The 17,185-nt window shown below is 34.9% G+C and overlaps 2 protein-coding genes across 2 annotated transcripts; both read right to left on the reverse strand.

The window, feature by feature from the left end:
- Positions 1-214: 214 nt before the first annotated feature.
- Positions 215-8,765, reverse strand: LOC123705947 (COP1-interactive protein 1-like). Its single transcript, XM_045655066.1, has 15 exons — positions 8,664-8,765; positions 7,943-8,035; positions 6,939-7,061; positions 5,283-5,351; positions 4,889-4,969; positions 4,526-4,666; positions 4,245-4,316; positions 3,508-3,573; positions 3,103-3,213; positions 2,704-2,797; positions 2,499-2,617; positions 1,966-2,114; positions 1,204-1,564; positions 821-910; positions 215-343 (listed from the first exon to the last, which is right to left on the reverse strand). Exons 1-15 carry the CDS (start codon positions 8,718-8,720, stop codon positions 215-217), a joined length of 1,755 nt encoding a protein of 584 aa, XP_045511022.1. The 5' UTR covers positions 8,721-8,765.
- A 6,676-nt stretch (positions 8,766-15,441) lies between these two features.
- Positions 15,442-17,176, reverse strand: LOC123705948. Its single transcript, XM_045655067.1, has 4 exons — positions 16,998-17,176; positions 16,607-16,738; positions 16,186-16,364; positions 15,442-15,809 (listed from the first exon to the last, which is right to left on the reverse strand). The coding sequence occupies exons 1-4, from the start codon at positions 17,130-17,132 to the stop codon at positions 15,728-15,730; spliced, it is 528 nt and encodes a 175-aa protein (XP_045511023.1). The 5' UTR covers positions 17,133-17,176; the 3' UTR covers positions 15,442-15,727.
- Positions 17,177-17,185: the final 9 nt, after the last annotated feature.

Below are 17,185 nucleotides of genomic sequence, written 5' to 3' on the forward strand. Positions count from 1 at the left end.
ATTTCCAAAAATCATCACATCATAATATAGTTATTTTGTTAAATTAATTTACCATCTAAATCCTATCATACAACATTAAGTAGAGGCCGCCTAAACACACCGTTCATCATTTTTTACTAATAAAAACCACAATATTTTGCTTTTCATCGTTCATATTACTATTTTGACAAACAAATCATCATCCAACGACAACTAAAATCCCGTGTATCCCGCACTATCCCCCAACTCCACTACGGTCAGTGCGTGCCCGTGCCGCGTGTGCGCCCCAGCGGCGGTGCGCGAGCGCGAGCGCCTCGTGTGCGCGCTCCACTCGCTCCAGTAACTCGTCCGGGGATACTTCGCGCTGTAAGATACAAATGGGTATTGAAGTGAATAGATTGAAATATAGATATGTATATAAAATAAAATTAATCTTAATATATATAAATCTCGTGTCACAATGTTTGTCCTCAATGGAGTCCTAAACCACTTAACCGATTATAATAAAATTCGCACACCATATTGTGTAGTTTGATCCAACTTGAGAGATAAGATAGGTTTTATCCCGGAAATCCTTCGGGAACGGGAACTATGCGGAAAGCTAGTATCCTATAAGGATTTAAGATTTTTTTACTTTGATTTTAGTAGAGTAGTGAAAAATCATTTCTTCTGGTATTTTGAATAAGTTTATATGGTCATTTTATTTATCAGTAAGTGACCTATTGTTTTAAATGCTACTTATACAATGAATTTCTAAAACATACAGATGAATTAAGTGCAGAGCAGAAAAGATATTCAAAACTTATAAAATCAGAAGTTTCTTTGAAATTAATAAACTTACCATATACCGCACGTTGCAGCCGTGCGTACAATCGTCTTCGCTTCGCCTCGTCTGCGACACGCTAACGTGTCTAACGCTGCAATTACACGGCTGAAAAAGTATTATAAAGATTAATAAGAATCGTAGTTACAAAATTGTTTAGTAAAATAAAATAAATCCAACGATATTAAGTTAAAAGCATTAAAATGCTTTATAAATGAGACATTTTTAAAGAATAGAAAATATTCTAGATCTGTTACCAGTTGGAATTCAAACAAGGTGGTCGAGAAGGTAGGGAAAAAGACGCGGGCTCGAATCCCATGTAATCTCGATTTTTTTTTTATTAAAAAACAACTCATGATCACATATTTTTAGCTACAAACAAGTTTCTGTTTATTGCTCACCGTCTCCACTTTTAACTGTTTCTTCCGCAACAGCCTCCGCGGCGGCGTAGGAGGCGCACTACCCGTCTCGCTCACACTCCTACCGCAGCCTCGCTCCGTCTCGCTCGCACACCTCATGTGTAAGGACTTGGAGCAGCACGGCTCGTTCAGCGCGCTTTCCGTTTGTGAGCTCTGTAGCGTTCGTATTAAGGTCTCTTGTTGTTTGATCCTCTCTTCTTGGTCCCGTTGCCGCTGGCTCTGCTGTTTGAGACAGCGTCTAACTGTACATACAATATGGCGTGTCTCATCGCATAGTGCGGCCCCGCGGGCCTGCGCTTCTTCCAGTTGGGCTTGCAGGTTGTGGGCGCAATTTGATTGCTCTCTGTGAAGAAATACTTTTTTTAACGGTTGTTTGAACTTCACCTGTATGTTACCGACATCGTTAGTTTCGATTGGATCCATTTTTAACGAACAGATTACATTAAAGTTTTGTATAAGTCTTATCAAAAGAAAAATTTTATGACTTTATCTTATAAAAGCGTGCGTGTCAATTTTTTTTTAGAAGTGAAACTTCTTTAGGCGCATTTAGTGAAAATTTTCAAGGTTGCGTTAGGCAATACTGTCACAACGAATTGTGACGATTTTGGTATCTTCGAATCTTGCCAAAGAAGTTTCACTTCTGACACGAGTGCTCAGCACACACGCTGAGTAGAATATTCAAACTTATAGATGCTATTCGGATTATACCAAATACCAATCCCAATTACATAACCCCAACCCCACCTATAATGCGTCTGCAGCAGATGGCAGTGTTCCCGTGCGCTGCGCAGGTCGGCCTGCAGCGCGCGCAGGCGGCGGCGGGCGGCGCGCAGCTGCGAGCGGCAACACCGCACCGCCGCGCTCAGCCGGACCACCTCCGCGTGGATAACACTCTGTAGGCGATAGACAGAACTTTACAAATCTCTATATAATAAAAATAAAAAATAATAATAAAAAAATAGAAATTGTTATCTATATTTCTAGATTTTTGATAAGCTTTTGACTTTGTATGACACAAAATTTCAATGAGAGAAAGACAATTTTTCGCCACTCACAATTACATACATCCTTCAATGATTTATCAATGACAGACTTTACCAGAAGACTTATTTTTAAAGCAAAGAGACAACAAGTTAGCTCTGTATACCATGAGATCCGCAGAGTACCGCAAGGTTCAATACTCAGACCGCTACTGTACAACATCTTCAAAGCTGATCTATTTTAACTAGAAGACGTACCAACAGTAGCGTAAAAATAAAATATAATTCCAGACTTACATCCTTAGCATTGACGTTGGATTTTTCAAGCGTTTCTTTTAATTCATCAATAGTGGCTTCATGCTGCTGACACTTCTGCTGAACTTTAGCCAATTCTGTTGTTTTTTCATCTAATAATCCTGGAATGTAAAAGATTTGTGTACTTTAATTTATTTAATCTAAATTAAAAATCTTTTTATGTGAAAATAATGAATTCCGCTCGTACCCTTAACGTCTTTCAACTCGGCAGTCAATCTCTCGCAGCATTCTTCTTGCGAAGATTTTTCCAGATTATACAGTTGTTGTCTAATGCGGTTAAGCTAGAAATTAATTGTCCTTTATTATTTTGATCACTTGAAACTCTATGCATACTATCGTTAGAATCGTTAGCAATCTTGCAATTGGTAATTTTTCGTCATGAATAATTTCCGAGCATACACCTAGAAAAGCACTCACCCAGCTTTTTTTATAATAAACTTTTTCACAATAAATTGCATTTCGTATTAACGTCTACTACTTTCGTTGTTTTTAATATTTTAGATCTAAGTGGTCAGAAGGGGAAATATCATTTTTATTTTGTCAGTAAACCTAATGTATCGTAAAACATAAGTAGAGCAAAACAAACCTCATATTCTTTTTCTTGTATCTGTCTCTGGTAGCGATCGTCGATATTCTCTTTGTCTTCGAGTGCTTCTTCCAAATCGATCACCCTCTGTTGCAATTTACTTATTTGTACCTAGAATTTGTGAATCGATGTTATCTATTACCAGCCTATTATATTATGCCCTGATTTTAAAGTTAATTCTAAAAGAAAAATAGTTTTAATGCAGACAAAATCTACAAAAAATACGATCTTCACTAGGTAGAGTAAAAAGATAATTCAATCGCCTGATTTAAAAATTATGCCGCCAGATCCATCTGCTTGATTTTAACAACCATGAAGACGGTCATTTAGAAAAACAAACTTATACTTAGCGTCACTTGTAAATTTCTACTTCTACGTATGAGTAGGTAATGCAATTAATATTACCTCATTAATTTCATTTTGTCTTCGTAGCTTCTTATTCTCTTCTTCTAATCCGCACGTGCACTCGCCCTATAAAATATCAAATTGTAAATGATTAATATTCACAGTATACATATTTTGACGTCGATTCGACTAAATGATTATTTCAATGAGCCCTGACTACTCTTCGTAGGCTTCTTATCTGTATTGTGATACAAACAAGTCTTTAAGCATCAATTAATTATTAAAGACCATTAGCAGACAAATTTCATGTATAAAGATCACCGTACAGTGAGCATCTCTTTCAGCGTATGCAGCTGCGCCGCAATGTGCGCGAGGTCGTCGCTCACCGAACCCTCGTCCCGCTCCCACACGCCCTACACGAAATCAAACCACTTTTATTTTAAAAGTTTATTTTATATAATTTTACAAACTTAATAAATAATGTAGACACGCGATATAAACATATTTTAAATAAATATAAAACTGACAAAAATTGGCAAACATTAACTTACTAGGCAGCCAAACATTACAATATCTCAGTGCACGTTATTCGAATTTCAGATGTTTTTTAATCAATGGTATTGTTTCCGATCGGAAATATATTTAACAACAAGAATCAAAATATTATGTTAGTCGTTAGTACTTTTAGAAAGAAACTATTACAAACAAATTATGATTGAAAAATAGATAAAGCTTAATATTTAAGAGCGTTAAGCAAGCCACATCTGGAGTAACATAAATCTAATTCCAATAGGTACCGAATCATTGTTAGAGCTGCTCAAAAAATTAGATATTTCTGCCTTCAGGTTTTCCACCTCCACAGCTATTTCCTAAAACAAAGGAATAATTTTTAATAATCTAATCAGAGCTACAGAAAAAATACATAAAAGATTTTTGAAATTATTATCTAAGCATCTTAATTTATCATATTATGCGGAGATCATCGGAAAATGGCAAGCTCAATCCTAAGCATTTGCCCAGCTATTTGATTAAATGGCTGAATATAATCCAGGCCGTTAATTAAACGGCGCTTACATACCTGGTAAGTCTGCAAAGAGGAGCGCTGGGTATCCACAACGTACTGCAGTCTTCCGATCTGTTCGTTTTTCTGTTTGTCCGTCACACGCAGCTCGAGATATGAACGTCGGAGCATTTCTATCAATTGCTCTTGTTTTGCTGTCTTTTTGGGAAAATATTATATCATATTATATTCATTTATTGGGTTGAATAAAGCTTAAGAGAACTTCACAAAAAAATGGAAAATTATTACAAAGGAAAATACGACAAATTAATTTTCATTTCGTCAATCAAACTTGATTCTCGCAAATACTTTTAAGTTTTTTGAAATGAAACGCATAACTATATTTTAAGAAAAAAAAATCATAAATAGACATTCACTTACCTCATAAAAGCATTCTCTATACAGGTCTTCTATGACTGTCAGATTATCCCTTAACGTTTTCACGATTTTCCCGTTTGATTCCTAAAATATATCTTCAGTGTTTTTTTAATATTCGTGTTGTTTTGTTAGTATATTTTGGTTATTTTTTATTAGCTTTTATTGATTTTATTATATTGTATTGGCGGAAACATGCCAAGGTATGCTCATTAACACATTTTTTTAAATAGGTATTAGTAAGCTTCATAAAAGTAGTTTATGAGTCGAACTCAAAGCAAAAAAAAAAGACGATTATTCATAATACATTCCTGCATCTAATAGATTAACGATTTAAGTTAAAGGAAAATAAAAGACAACACACCGACTATTTTTAATAAAGTATCAAATTAACACTCACATGAGTCTCAGCAGATATTGAGACGTCTGTCATCTCAGTTTTGCAGCCAACTGTTATGCCTTTCTGCAACTACAAATTATTTACGAAATATAAATAACTAGCTTTGCTACGAAGTTCTCCGCTCCTGTTGGTAGCGTGATGATAATATAGCCACAGACTAATAAAAGTTTGGAAAATCCAAAAGTGCACGCCTCATAATCTCATCCTTTACAATAAAATTGATTATTTATAAAGGTGTATATAATATAAGTATGTAGATACACTTGTTCTCATGTGCCAATGCTCTTGTACTGTCTCAAAACAGTTGGAAAAGTAAAGAAAGCGGTACCGTAATAATTGAGCTATTTTTCTTGTGGCTCCACCTAGATGTGAAACTGCGCAGGTTTAAGGGACTGACTACCAGCTTATTTTTTTAAATCTTGGCTTATAGTATAAAGAATCGAGTTTATAATGGTGAATTTTGAGTACACTATAAATATAAAAAATGTCGATATTTTTTTTGTTTATTTAATAACAATTAAACCACATCGAATCAGACCCTGAAAAATGAAAGGGTTCTATTCCTGAGCATACTCAAGCGTAAGAGAAAAAAAAAGACTCGATTAGTAAAGTATTTCGGTCGCTATCGTGTTAACAAGAAAATCCTCCGCACATACAGACACACGGACGTCCAAGACAGAACTTTTTTAAACTGTTTTTTAACTAGTTTAAATAACAAAAATGACATCAAAAATATCATGAATGTTAAAAATAGTGTTTTTTCTTAATATGTGTGTGTATGTATTATCTTACAAGTGCAATGTATGATACATAAAGACATTTTAAGTTTGAAAAATCATATGTTTTGCGCGAAGTGACAGTAGTACCCACCTCAACGCTTCGCTTATGAGGCGTGCAATAATATACTACGTATACAAATATAGCATACCTATAGCCTATAGTCTAAGACTATTAGTCTTCCTCGCTGAATGGTCTATACTTTAACACCGAAATAATTTAGAAATTAAAAACTTTTTACTGTCTCCCCGTGACCACGCTCGCTGTAAAGTGTTCGAAACGTCGGGAAAATAATATAATGAATAAATCGCGTTTAAAATCCGTTAAATTTTTTTAATTTCTAAACGTATAATACTCGCGTAAAATCAAACCCTAGAAAATACCGAAATAATTTTTCAAATCGGACCAGTAGTTCCTGATATAAGCGCGTTAAAACAAACAAACTCTTCAGCTTTATAATATCAGTATAGATAAGACTAGCACATCTATTTATTTGCTAGATTATTTAGGTGCTACGAAGTTCCATACAATTATGTTCTCATCAATGAGAAAGAATTTGTTTGTTTACGAAAACACATTTATCTTTGGAGCTACTACTCCACGGCTGTACCAGATGAGTGTTAAAAGTTATTTTTACTTTTGATAGCTTAATTTGAACGCTATTTATAGCAACGTGCTGTTTAAAATCTATCTATGCTATAATGTTAGTTTACATTCACATTTTACAAATACTGCAATAATAAAAGTTTATGAGGATGTATGAAAAGATGTGTGCTAGTCATTTAGAACACAAGTAAGTCTGATCAGATTTGAATTAATTTCGTACAGATAAATTTGGGCTAACAATTAATGTCATAAATGTTTATAAATTTTACTTACAGCTTGAATTTGTGTCCCCTGGTTGAGCTTAGAGGGTACTTTGGAAGCGAGAGACGATATCCGCTCCTCCGCTAGCGCTAAGCTTTCCGCTTGCACTCGCACCGTCTCTTCTTTGTTCTTTAACTGTATTATTTTGTTGAATTAATTATTTTTTATATAGATTTAGAAAATGTACCATAATATAGGCCATATTGATATTGATTGAGTAAGAACGTTTGTTTTGAACTTGTCTACACTGATACGTATTCGTTGTTTTTTTTTGTTTGTTAAGATTTTACTCAAAAACTACTTGACAGTTTATAAAAATCTTATACCATTATAAAGCTTAGAATAAAATTGTAATTATTATACTTAGAGTAAAGAATCTACATTACATCAAGGCTATATTTTTATAATTGGCTCGACTCGGGCGAAGACGAAGCTAATGAAGAAATATGAAAATATTTAATCGTAACAATTCGAATGAATAAATTATCATAATAAAGACATTACTAGATAAACACAACCATTTATTTACTTATAATTAGTACGAATGTATCTTTTGATCCACTCAAAGGGTGCTTGGAGCGAGTTATTTTGGTCATGATTGATCTGCTATGGATGTCCAGCTTCCATTAGCTTTATTAAGGGATTTATATTTCCTGTTGTGTATGCAAGAATATCAAAATAACATAGCTTTAACAATATCCCCATGACGCATGCTACCTTTGTCTTTGGGTATATTATTTCCGCAAAAAAAAAACCTTTTTGTCATAATTTGGCAATAAATTGTTGTTTAGAAAGTTACTAAACTGTATAATCCATACGCAAATTACTTCGATAAAACATTTTCAAAACCAATACGTAGAGTCTTATAGAGAGCGTCAGTGGAATTTTAATAAATCGGACGTAGTTATAAACTTATAAAATAATTTACTACAGTTAACGTAAGTACACATTTGTAAGCCAACTCATTAGTAGGTATTCTTTAAGGATTTTGAAACTAAATAATCAAAAATACATACAATTTGTAGCGTAGCATGCAGTTTGTCTTCCAAACATCGCGCCCGCTCCGCTTCGCTCACGCTCTCCGCCAAGCTTGAAGCTCCCGTGCTTTCCTAGATTGCAAGTTAATTTACTTATATAAAAAAAATGTTTAATATGTGACTTTATACTTTATAAGCATTTTCCACCAGGCAACACAGAATGTGCTTATGTTATAACGATAGCTAAACTTTTAGAGGAAAATTTATGGAGAAATCTCAAAGCACTGAAGAATATTATTATTGTGATTTCAAAAAAAACAGATAGCGCTTTATTACGTGCATATTATTTACAACATCAAAACTACCTTACCTACTAGCTACAACAATTAATAGTTTTATTGTTTATAATTAGGCTTAATTAACTAGGTAAATATTGAATGATTCGATCAGTTTTGAATTAACAAAACATAGAAAGTAATACAAAAACAAAAAAGGGAGAAAAAGTTGAAAAGAAACTTTATGATATTTAAAATTATCTAACATCAATAGATTGAAGAAGATAGTTTTATAATATTCTATCATTAAGTCTGTAAGTATAAAAAGACAGTGAGAAGATATTTATTCCTTTTCTCGATTCATTATAAATATTGAACATCAACACACACAAATTTATACCGAAAATCATAGGTTGGGTACTTTAATTGAAGAAAATAAAATTTTATTTTTTTGCTTAATTCCTTGCAATCATTTGCTAACTTACTTTGAAAAAGTCGCTGCAATCAGAATCACCATACATCAACAATCCATTGAACATCATGTTTAGAACACATATATTCAATAACACAACAAAATATCCTTCCCGTTGTTTATTCATTCACAATACAGATAAAATAAACAAATCAAAACGTCAAATTATAAGAACAGTGAACACTGAAATTTCGCGCCAAAACAAACACTATTTACTCGTCTAATTTTTTTAATGGTACAGTCACACACTAAACAATATTGATTAAAAGTACAATCGAGCGCGGAAATCAGTATGATTGTACATATTACGCGTCACACAGCATCGCCGTACAACGTTGCTCTGAGCGTGGGCGGATATTTTTAGGGCAACGTAAATAGTAGTTTTCAGTGAGCTGTGTGGCGGAAGCTGCTCCACTTGCTCAAGCTTTCTTTTAGCACCCTCCAACCTGTGCTATAGGGCGTGCTTTATTTGTGCTATTTACATCTGTCCAGTTTAAACTGATTTAAGTTCGGTGGTAAATGGTAAACAAGTTATGACGATTCAAAAGCTTCAGTTTAAGAAGTTCTTTGCACTTTTTACTAGGGGCCATACATTAATCACGTGATGTTTTTTTTGGTATTTTTTGACCCCCCCTCCCCCTTGGTGATACGTGGTGAGGTTTAAGACTACCCCTCCTGGTATAAGTAGATATCATCTAATTTTATTATAGTAAATTAAAGACTACTAATAATAATAAATGTTCAGAGGTAGCCAGAAAGATTGCAGTTTGTTTTTGAATGACATAAAAATAATTAAAGATATGCGAAAAAGTTGTAGTTACGCGTTTGACTAAAAATAAATACACGTGATATATTACTTTACCCCCCCCCCTCCCCCTTGTGATATTTCGTGATGTTTTGATGGACCCCTCCCCCCCCTTTCGAGCCTCACGTGATTAATGGACAGCCCCCTAGGTATGTCAGAAGGTATCAGAAAATATTTCTTTACAAATAATTTAACTTACTTACGACTCCTTATTCTTACTAGGTACATATAGACGGTTAATAATTTAAAAGCAGATGACGCGCAACGACTACGCAAACTTAATAGCTTCTTCACTAATGTGAAGCCTCTAGTAATCTAATCTTACTTCATAGCGCTTTACTTTTTCTCCAGGAAAAATGAAACATCCTATAACTAGGTGAATTATTAACAAAGTCAGCTTCCGTCGCGTCGCCTGTCCGCGTTTCGTCACACGCGCCCATTAACGTTTCAGCCCGACCACGAAAACATTCCTTTGATTATTGAGAAATATGTTATGGTTTATGCGAGAGGATTATGAAGAAATGCGCTAGGTTTGTATGTTTTTTCGAGCCATTAGGTACTTATTTCACATTGTTTGGGGACATGATTCTGCAGGTAGGTACCTAATTGTTTCTAAGAGTAATAGTACCGACGAGCGACATATACACCACTTAGAAATAAGACGATACCATTAATTAACGTTTGTTTTAAAAATTCATTAAATAGGATATGTGGACATTCGTTTCACGTTTGAGATAACACAGTTTTCTTTAAGTGTATGTTATTTATTTTGCTACAGAATTATAAAAACTAAGATAAAAACATACCTAACCATCCCTCTGGCGCAGTTATACAAAACAATAACACAATATTTTTATATGTGGTTTGTCAATGCAACTATCTAACACTATGCTATTTTCAGCAACAGTTTCGAGTCCCTTCCGGTCTACTTCTTGGAATAACCTTTTTTATTTCTTTGAGTACCTAATGGTGACACTCGTCAACGTATCTAAAAGTTTGTTTATATTTTTACAAATGAAAAAAATCAGATCAGTCATCATTATATAATTCGCAAATTCGTCTTTGACTTTAATTTTGATCTAATTGCGTGGAGGCGAGAACATATTCCACGTAAAAAGCAACTTGTACTTACTTAAATCAAATAAAAAAAATGTATTGCCTATGCAAAACGGGATGTAATTTTCTACATTTCAGGCGGGCTACAGGGCGGGCAAAAAAAAACATACACATATATTAATTACTCTACACTCTACACTGTAGAGTCTACAGCATTTCGCTAATAGCTCTACTAGTATGAGTCAAAACATAAACGTCACACAAACACACACACGCACATTTGAACTGCTACACACGTCAGGATATCGTAAATCATGGACGCACATTAACTTACCACCCAGCACGTAAATTAATTGTGTTTTACATGAAATTCTACAAACTGTCTCGACGATTAATTGGATTTCCGTTTGTCATGTTGTAAGTTTAGAGACCAAGTTAATGCTAAGATAAAACCTAAGCCGAAAATACATATTATAAATAAATACCAATACTACTTTTTTTTACTCATTGACCTACAGTTTTAGCAGTGTAAGCTACAGTAATGTATCACGCAATGTAAAATTGCAAAATATGAGAAAAATATAATTACTTTTAAATAACCACAATCGCATTGACCGCTTTCCCGCTTCTTTCTGAAATATGATAACTGCGTTAAAAACAACCGACTTCAAACTTGCACTTGCAAAATTTACAAATACCTACAGACAAAAATGCTCATAAAATAAAAACTACTGGGCCTATCCGAATAAAATTTTTATGGGACCAATTCGACACCATCCCGCATCGAACAAAAAAAGAATCACGTAAATCGGTTCAGAAACCTCGGAGTAATCGGTGTACATACATATATAAAAAAAAATATATATATATACCGGCCGAATTGATAACCTCCTCCTTTTTTTTGAAGTCGGTTAAAAAATAGATTAAACCTTAGTATTGAAAGAGAAAATGTGTTCTATACATTTTGTATAGACTGCATGCAATGCAATTGTATCGAAACAGCTATCGTCACAGTATTACAATATTATTTCCTACTATCGTCATGAAAGCGGCATGTTCTAGTGTTCTAGAACCAAAAAATTGGACGATTTGTGATATCTACAGTCGCTTGACTCACGCGGCCGTTTCAATTTAAGAACGAAATAGACTATTAAATGATGGTCTAACGCTTTCTTTTATATATTTTTTTCAAAACTATTACGAATTACCGTGTAGTATCGTTATAAATACTGGCCCGGCGACTCGCGCCAGTGCGCGTCGCGATCACTTGCGCGAGCGAGCGCACAGATGGATCTCGTAAATCGGACTTTTCTTCGGTTATAGAGTCATCTGTTATTAGTAGTGGAGGGGATACAGACTGAAAAAATAATATTGTTCGGAATTCGATATTACTTGCTAGGTACTAAATATTCTTATACATAAAACTAGCACTAACTTTACCCGGGTCGGGTTTTGTGTAAGCTATTTTTAATTTTTAGTTAACATCCTAAGCGGAAACAAAAGAAAGACATCAAAAATCATTCAGGTCTGTTTAGCTACACTATGCATAGATTACCATCTAAAATTTCAACATCAAAACTTAAATACAGATACGAAAACAAATAGACAAAATCAGCTACCATTCAACACATCAGACAAACAAGCAAACAAACATATTACATTTCCATCTACGATTATATTTACGTAATACAATACCCGTTCCACAACCGATATGTCGCTATCATCAAGCAGCGCCCTCTGGTGCGCGCTGGCGTTAGGTGTGGACGTCACTATCCCCACCTGGTGACACCGAATGGATGAGCTAGTATTCAATATCAATAGCTATTAAACATTGGTCCAAACATAATTGATACTCACCGAAATGTGTAAATTCCTTTGTGTAATGGATATCGATAAAATATGTAAAATACTTCGTCGTAAAATACTCATAATATGGCTAAAAGATAAAAATAAAATACTTGTTTAAATTAAATTAATTTAATTCAATAAATAAAAATACAGTCAATAAGATTATCTTCATCCTTTCATCCGAGAAAACAAAAAACTATGGTCAATCCATCATCAATGGTAGGGTGACTCCATAATTGGCAATGCTAATCTTAACCATTAATTATTAAAATAAACACAAAAGGAAGTAACATGACCAAATATTGCATTAGTTAAATCTAAATAAAAAAAACTTCTAAACTTTAATTGAAAAGTTGTTTTGCTCCGAAATGCTTTTCTGGATGCAAATGCTAGGTGCACGACAGAACAGTACCTAATTGTTAAAAGTTTATTTAATCTACTCTTTACACGACCCGTCATCTCCCGAACCATCATACATGGGGTTGTTGCAAACCCAGTTGGGGTTCATGTCCAGGTCGGGCAGGTCACGCGACTTGCGCGGTTGGCGACACAGCGATTCGTAGGAGCAATGCTCTTGCATTTGATCATTCTTGCTCGAACATTCCTTTAGCTGTAGGAAGAGAGTTTTTTATAAGTGCCGTGGTAAGAATACATTGTAAAGTACTAGAAATGATTTGGGATTTTCATCAATAGTTACATTTTATTATAAGGTCATAATCAGATTGACGAAAAAATAAAAGTAGAAGCTATGTGTTACTGTGTAAGTTTATAAGATTTCGGTTTAAATGTTTTAATAAGAACATCAGAATTCAGAAACACGAATTCTGGCTACACTATATTTATATGTGTTATATAAATAAATATTTCAGGACAAGTTTCACAATCGGATCTCATACTATATAACTTTAAATAAATATTTAGATACTTTCTATATAATTTAAATAAATGCTTAGATAATTAACACCCAAACACAGAGCAAACATCTATGTTCATCACACAAATATTTGCCCTGGGTGGGAATCGACCTCTGGCTTGGAAGGCAAGCCCACTACCAACCAAGGCAACCGGTCAGTCGTTGTATTGTAAGTCCCTCGAAGCCAGTAAGTAGTGTACCTGCGCCTTGGCCTGTCGCAGCTGGCGGCGCATCTCGCGAATGATTTCGTCCTTGAACTGCGCCCGCAGCGCGGCCACCCGGCCCTGCTCGTCCAGCGCCGCGCACACGCGGTGCAGCGCGTGCACCTCCTCCGACAGCGACACGTTCACCTCGCGGAGCGCGCGCACGCTCTCGCCGCTTGACTGCAAACCCGACGTTATACGAATTTTTTACCTTTTTTCTACTCATTTTGTGGTCAGATATAAGCTGAATGTAATCAATTTTTAAATTTTTGCGATTGCTCAAAAATAACACATTACAAATGTGAAAAGACTCTTGAAAAAGGTTTAACGAAAGGGAGGAATTGCGAAAAACGATTTCTGTATCCATTCAATGAGGAGATGGGCTTATTTCTATTTATTTATTGTTATCGAATTCAAAAGTAAAACCTGATTTTGATATCGTATTTTATTCCAGTCTGGGAATCGAACCCAGGACACCAAAACTTATATAAATAGCGTGCCTTAACGCTGACCTCCATGTGTTGCAGGCGCGCCTGGTACTGCGCGTCACCACGCAGCATGTCCCCGTACTCCTTCACCGGCTCCATGTCTCCACACTTTGAAGAAATAACATTTCCAGAAAGATCTTTTGATAAAACTTTGGAGAATGCAATGCGTAAAAAAAGTTTACCAACAAAAATATTAATTTCTGGCAAAAAATTTCCAACTAATAATAATTTAAGTTTGGACCAATGTTACCAATTTTCATTTAGCACAGTTATAATATATTGTACCTCTTTGGTTCCAGGGCAGCAGATCTCCGCTGTGACGGAAACGTCCTTTTTGCTTACATCACTGAAATATTAACAATTAAAGATTCTCTCCAGTTGATTGACGCCTAATAGTAGTAAACAAAGGTAACAAAATAAATATAAGGAGCACGTTTCTTAGCATTTTAACTCAGTATCATTCTAATATTCTCTTTCATCAGCGAGTGGTTCAGTACGATTTGATATTAAGTTGTATAGCATTCAAATGCTTTATTCATGAAAATACAGTTCACTTCTTTTTTTATGAAAATAAAATACACTTACGGAGTGTGATAAGTTGTCATAGACACGTCTTTCTTCAAACCCTTTACAGTCAGTTCGTATTGCTGCACATCCTTACTTAGTCTTTTGATTTCTCTGCAAATATTTTTCGACAGGTGATATATCTATGTGATTGTTTTTATCGTTCACTAGCGGTCCGCCCCGGCTTCGCCCGTGGTACATGTTTACGTTTTCTCTACATAAGATCCATCCTCGTACTTCAAGGAATATAATAAAAAAAGAATTATCGAAATCGGTTAAGCCGTTCTCGAGTTATGCGCTTACCAACACATTTTGCGATTCATTTTTATATATAAAGATTAGTTACAACCTATAAGCATTTGGTAAAGTTTACTTGATAGAAGCTACTTTGAGCCCATCTTGTGCCCATCAAGAGGAAAGGTGACTGAAACCCATTTAGAAAACCGTGCCTAAATGCCCCATATGCCTTCGGTAGCACAATTTTGCGAAGGTTTTTAACCATTTCACATTGTTACCTATATTACACCGAGGGCAGAAGACAGCCGACAGCACTATCTCTAAAATTTAATTGTACGTAGAGTACGGTTTTATCACCGTGAATTATATAAATTGAATTAAGTAATATTCGATTACCTGTCTTTATGTAAATTCTCCTTTTGTAAACTATCAATCTTCATTCTCAATTCATTCACTTGATCGCCGCTTTTTTTAACATTGTCGTTCTATAATACAAATAAAAACAGAAATAACTAACAATCTTTCTACTTAAAAACGATTAAAATACCTAGTAAGATTGTGTAAACAAGATTGATTCATATTCGAATTCTCTGTTGACTGTTTGTTCCCGCTAATCTCTGTAATGATCTCGTTACATACGTTAAATTTTTCTTTCTTTCTTTCTAATATGGACCAATTTGTCGGGACTTTCAGTGTTCTTTCACTTAAAAATAGTAACACTAGCACAGCTAGTATATTAAAGCAGGCTACTCACATACTTGCAGCAGGAACAATATTGGAATTCAGCTCACAAATTGTGATGTGTGACAGCTGAAATTGCTGCGACCGCCGTGCGTAGGTACAACCGAGATTGTCCCTGCGGCAGGTGTGTGAGTAGCCCGCTTAATAAAACACAAAATAATAAATAGTGTATAAGTATATTGAATAATGTATAAAAATCAAAAAATAAATATAAAAACACGATCACAAATTATGGACTTTATTTAATTTATTTTTCCCCTTGTGTTTTGTCTTATTTGTGTCGCCTTGATCCATTGTTGGATTCCTGAAACCAAAAAAAAGAGTATTCTTGTAAACTCGTACTGTACCTACTACATACCTAATTCTGATGATTATTAATTAAAAAATTTATTAGAAAATTTAACAAAAATAAAAGTGATTACGTATAATTAATACCTTAATTTTCGCTTTGTATGCGGATATTATAAATGCGGAAGTAACTCTGCCTCTCTGTCTCTTCTTCACGGCTAAACTCGTTACTGAACCGATTTGGATGACATTTGGTACAACAAGAGATTATTATTATTAAGGAAATTCCATAGGAACGGGAACTATGCGAGCTGTCCCTTGACAATGCGGCCGAAAGGCAGAAATAACTAAGTATTAAATTCATAATAATTAAAAAAAAATTAAATACTAACCAAGCAACCGGTCCAAATATATCAGACTGCGTGACTTCATTGAAATGTATGCTGTCAATCGCGCAATGGTCGAACTCGCGCAGGCGCCGCAACACTTCGAGCAGCCCGCGCAAATCAGAATCTTTTCGCGCCAAGCGGCGGCGCAGTGACGTCACTTCCGCGCGTAATTCCGACACCATCTACGCGGATTACAACTTTCAATCGCAACTTACGCCTAGTTACGTTTTTATCACAGCAAGCAATATTGAAAAGCTAACAAACGCCTAATAAATCAAAGTGAATGCGATAACAGTGTAATTATATTATGAATGCTCACAAACTAACATTCGATGCAAGTATTAAAAAACTATCACCAAATGACGCGCTTGCAAGACAACCATGATACTCGTATAATCAAAAAGAAGATAAAAAGACAACTAACTTCAGTATATTTCCTTCGTTCACTGAGCAGCCGTGTTGTGAGGTCGATCTCCAAATCTTCCACTGTCCTCGCGAGTAATTTGTTCTGTTCCACTAGATCGCTGACCCAAGATTTTAATAACTGGACTTGTTTCTAAAAATATAGGGATAACATAAAGCGATTAAACTTAAAAACAGTATTTAAGACAAAGAAACAGTTTTAAATTATAATAATATGTAGCGGGCTACGCTCCTGCTCCAACAAAGGTTGAAATAATACAATACTATACGTCTTGTACTGGTAAGTTAAATTCCTGCATACAAAAAAAGCAAAATCCGTTCATCTGTGTGGAACAGTATTCATTCACAGATATATCCTCATACAAGAAAAATATTCAACAGTAAGAACTAACTTGCAATTTATTCGACCCGCTCGTCGAACTAATAAAGTCCAGCCTCTCTTCATATGCCCGGTGTACTTCGTCAAGCACGGCCAGCGTGGGACCGGAGTCACACGCACATTTTGTACTGTCTCCGCTTGTTTCCATATCTATTGCTATTTATCTTAGGATGATCTTATGTAAATGGACATTGCTTATGA

The sequence above is a fragment of the Colias croceus genome, chromosome 3, assembly GCF_905220415.1.
Source record: "Colias croceus chromosome 3, ilColCroc2.1".
NCBI classification, from domain to species: domain Eukaryota; kingdom Metazoa; phylum Arthropoda; class Insecta; order Lepidoptera; family Pieridae; genus Colias; species Colias croceus.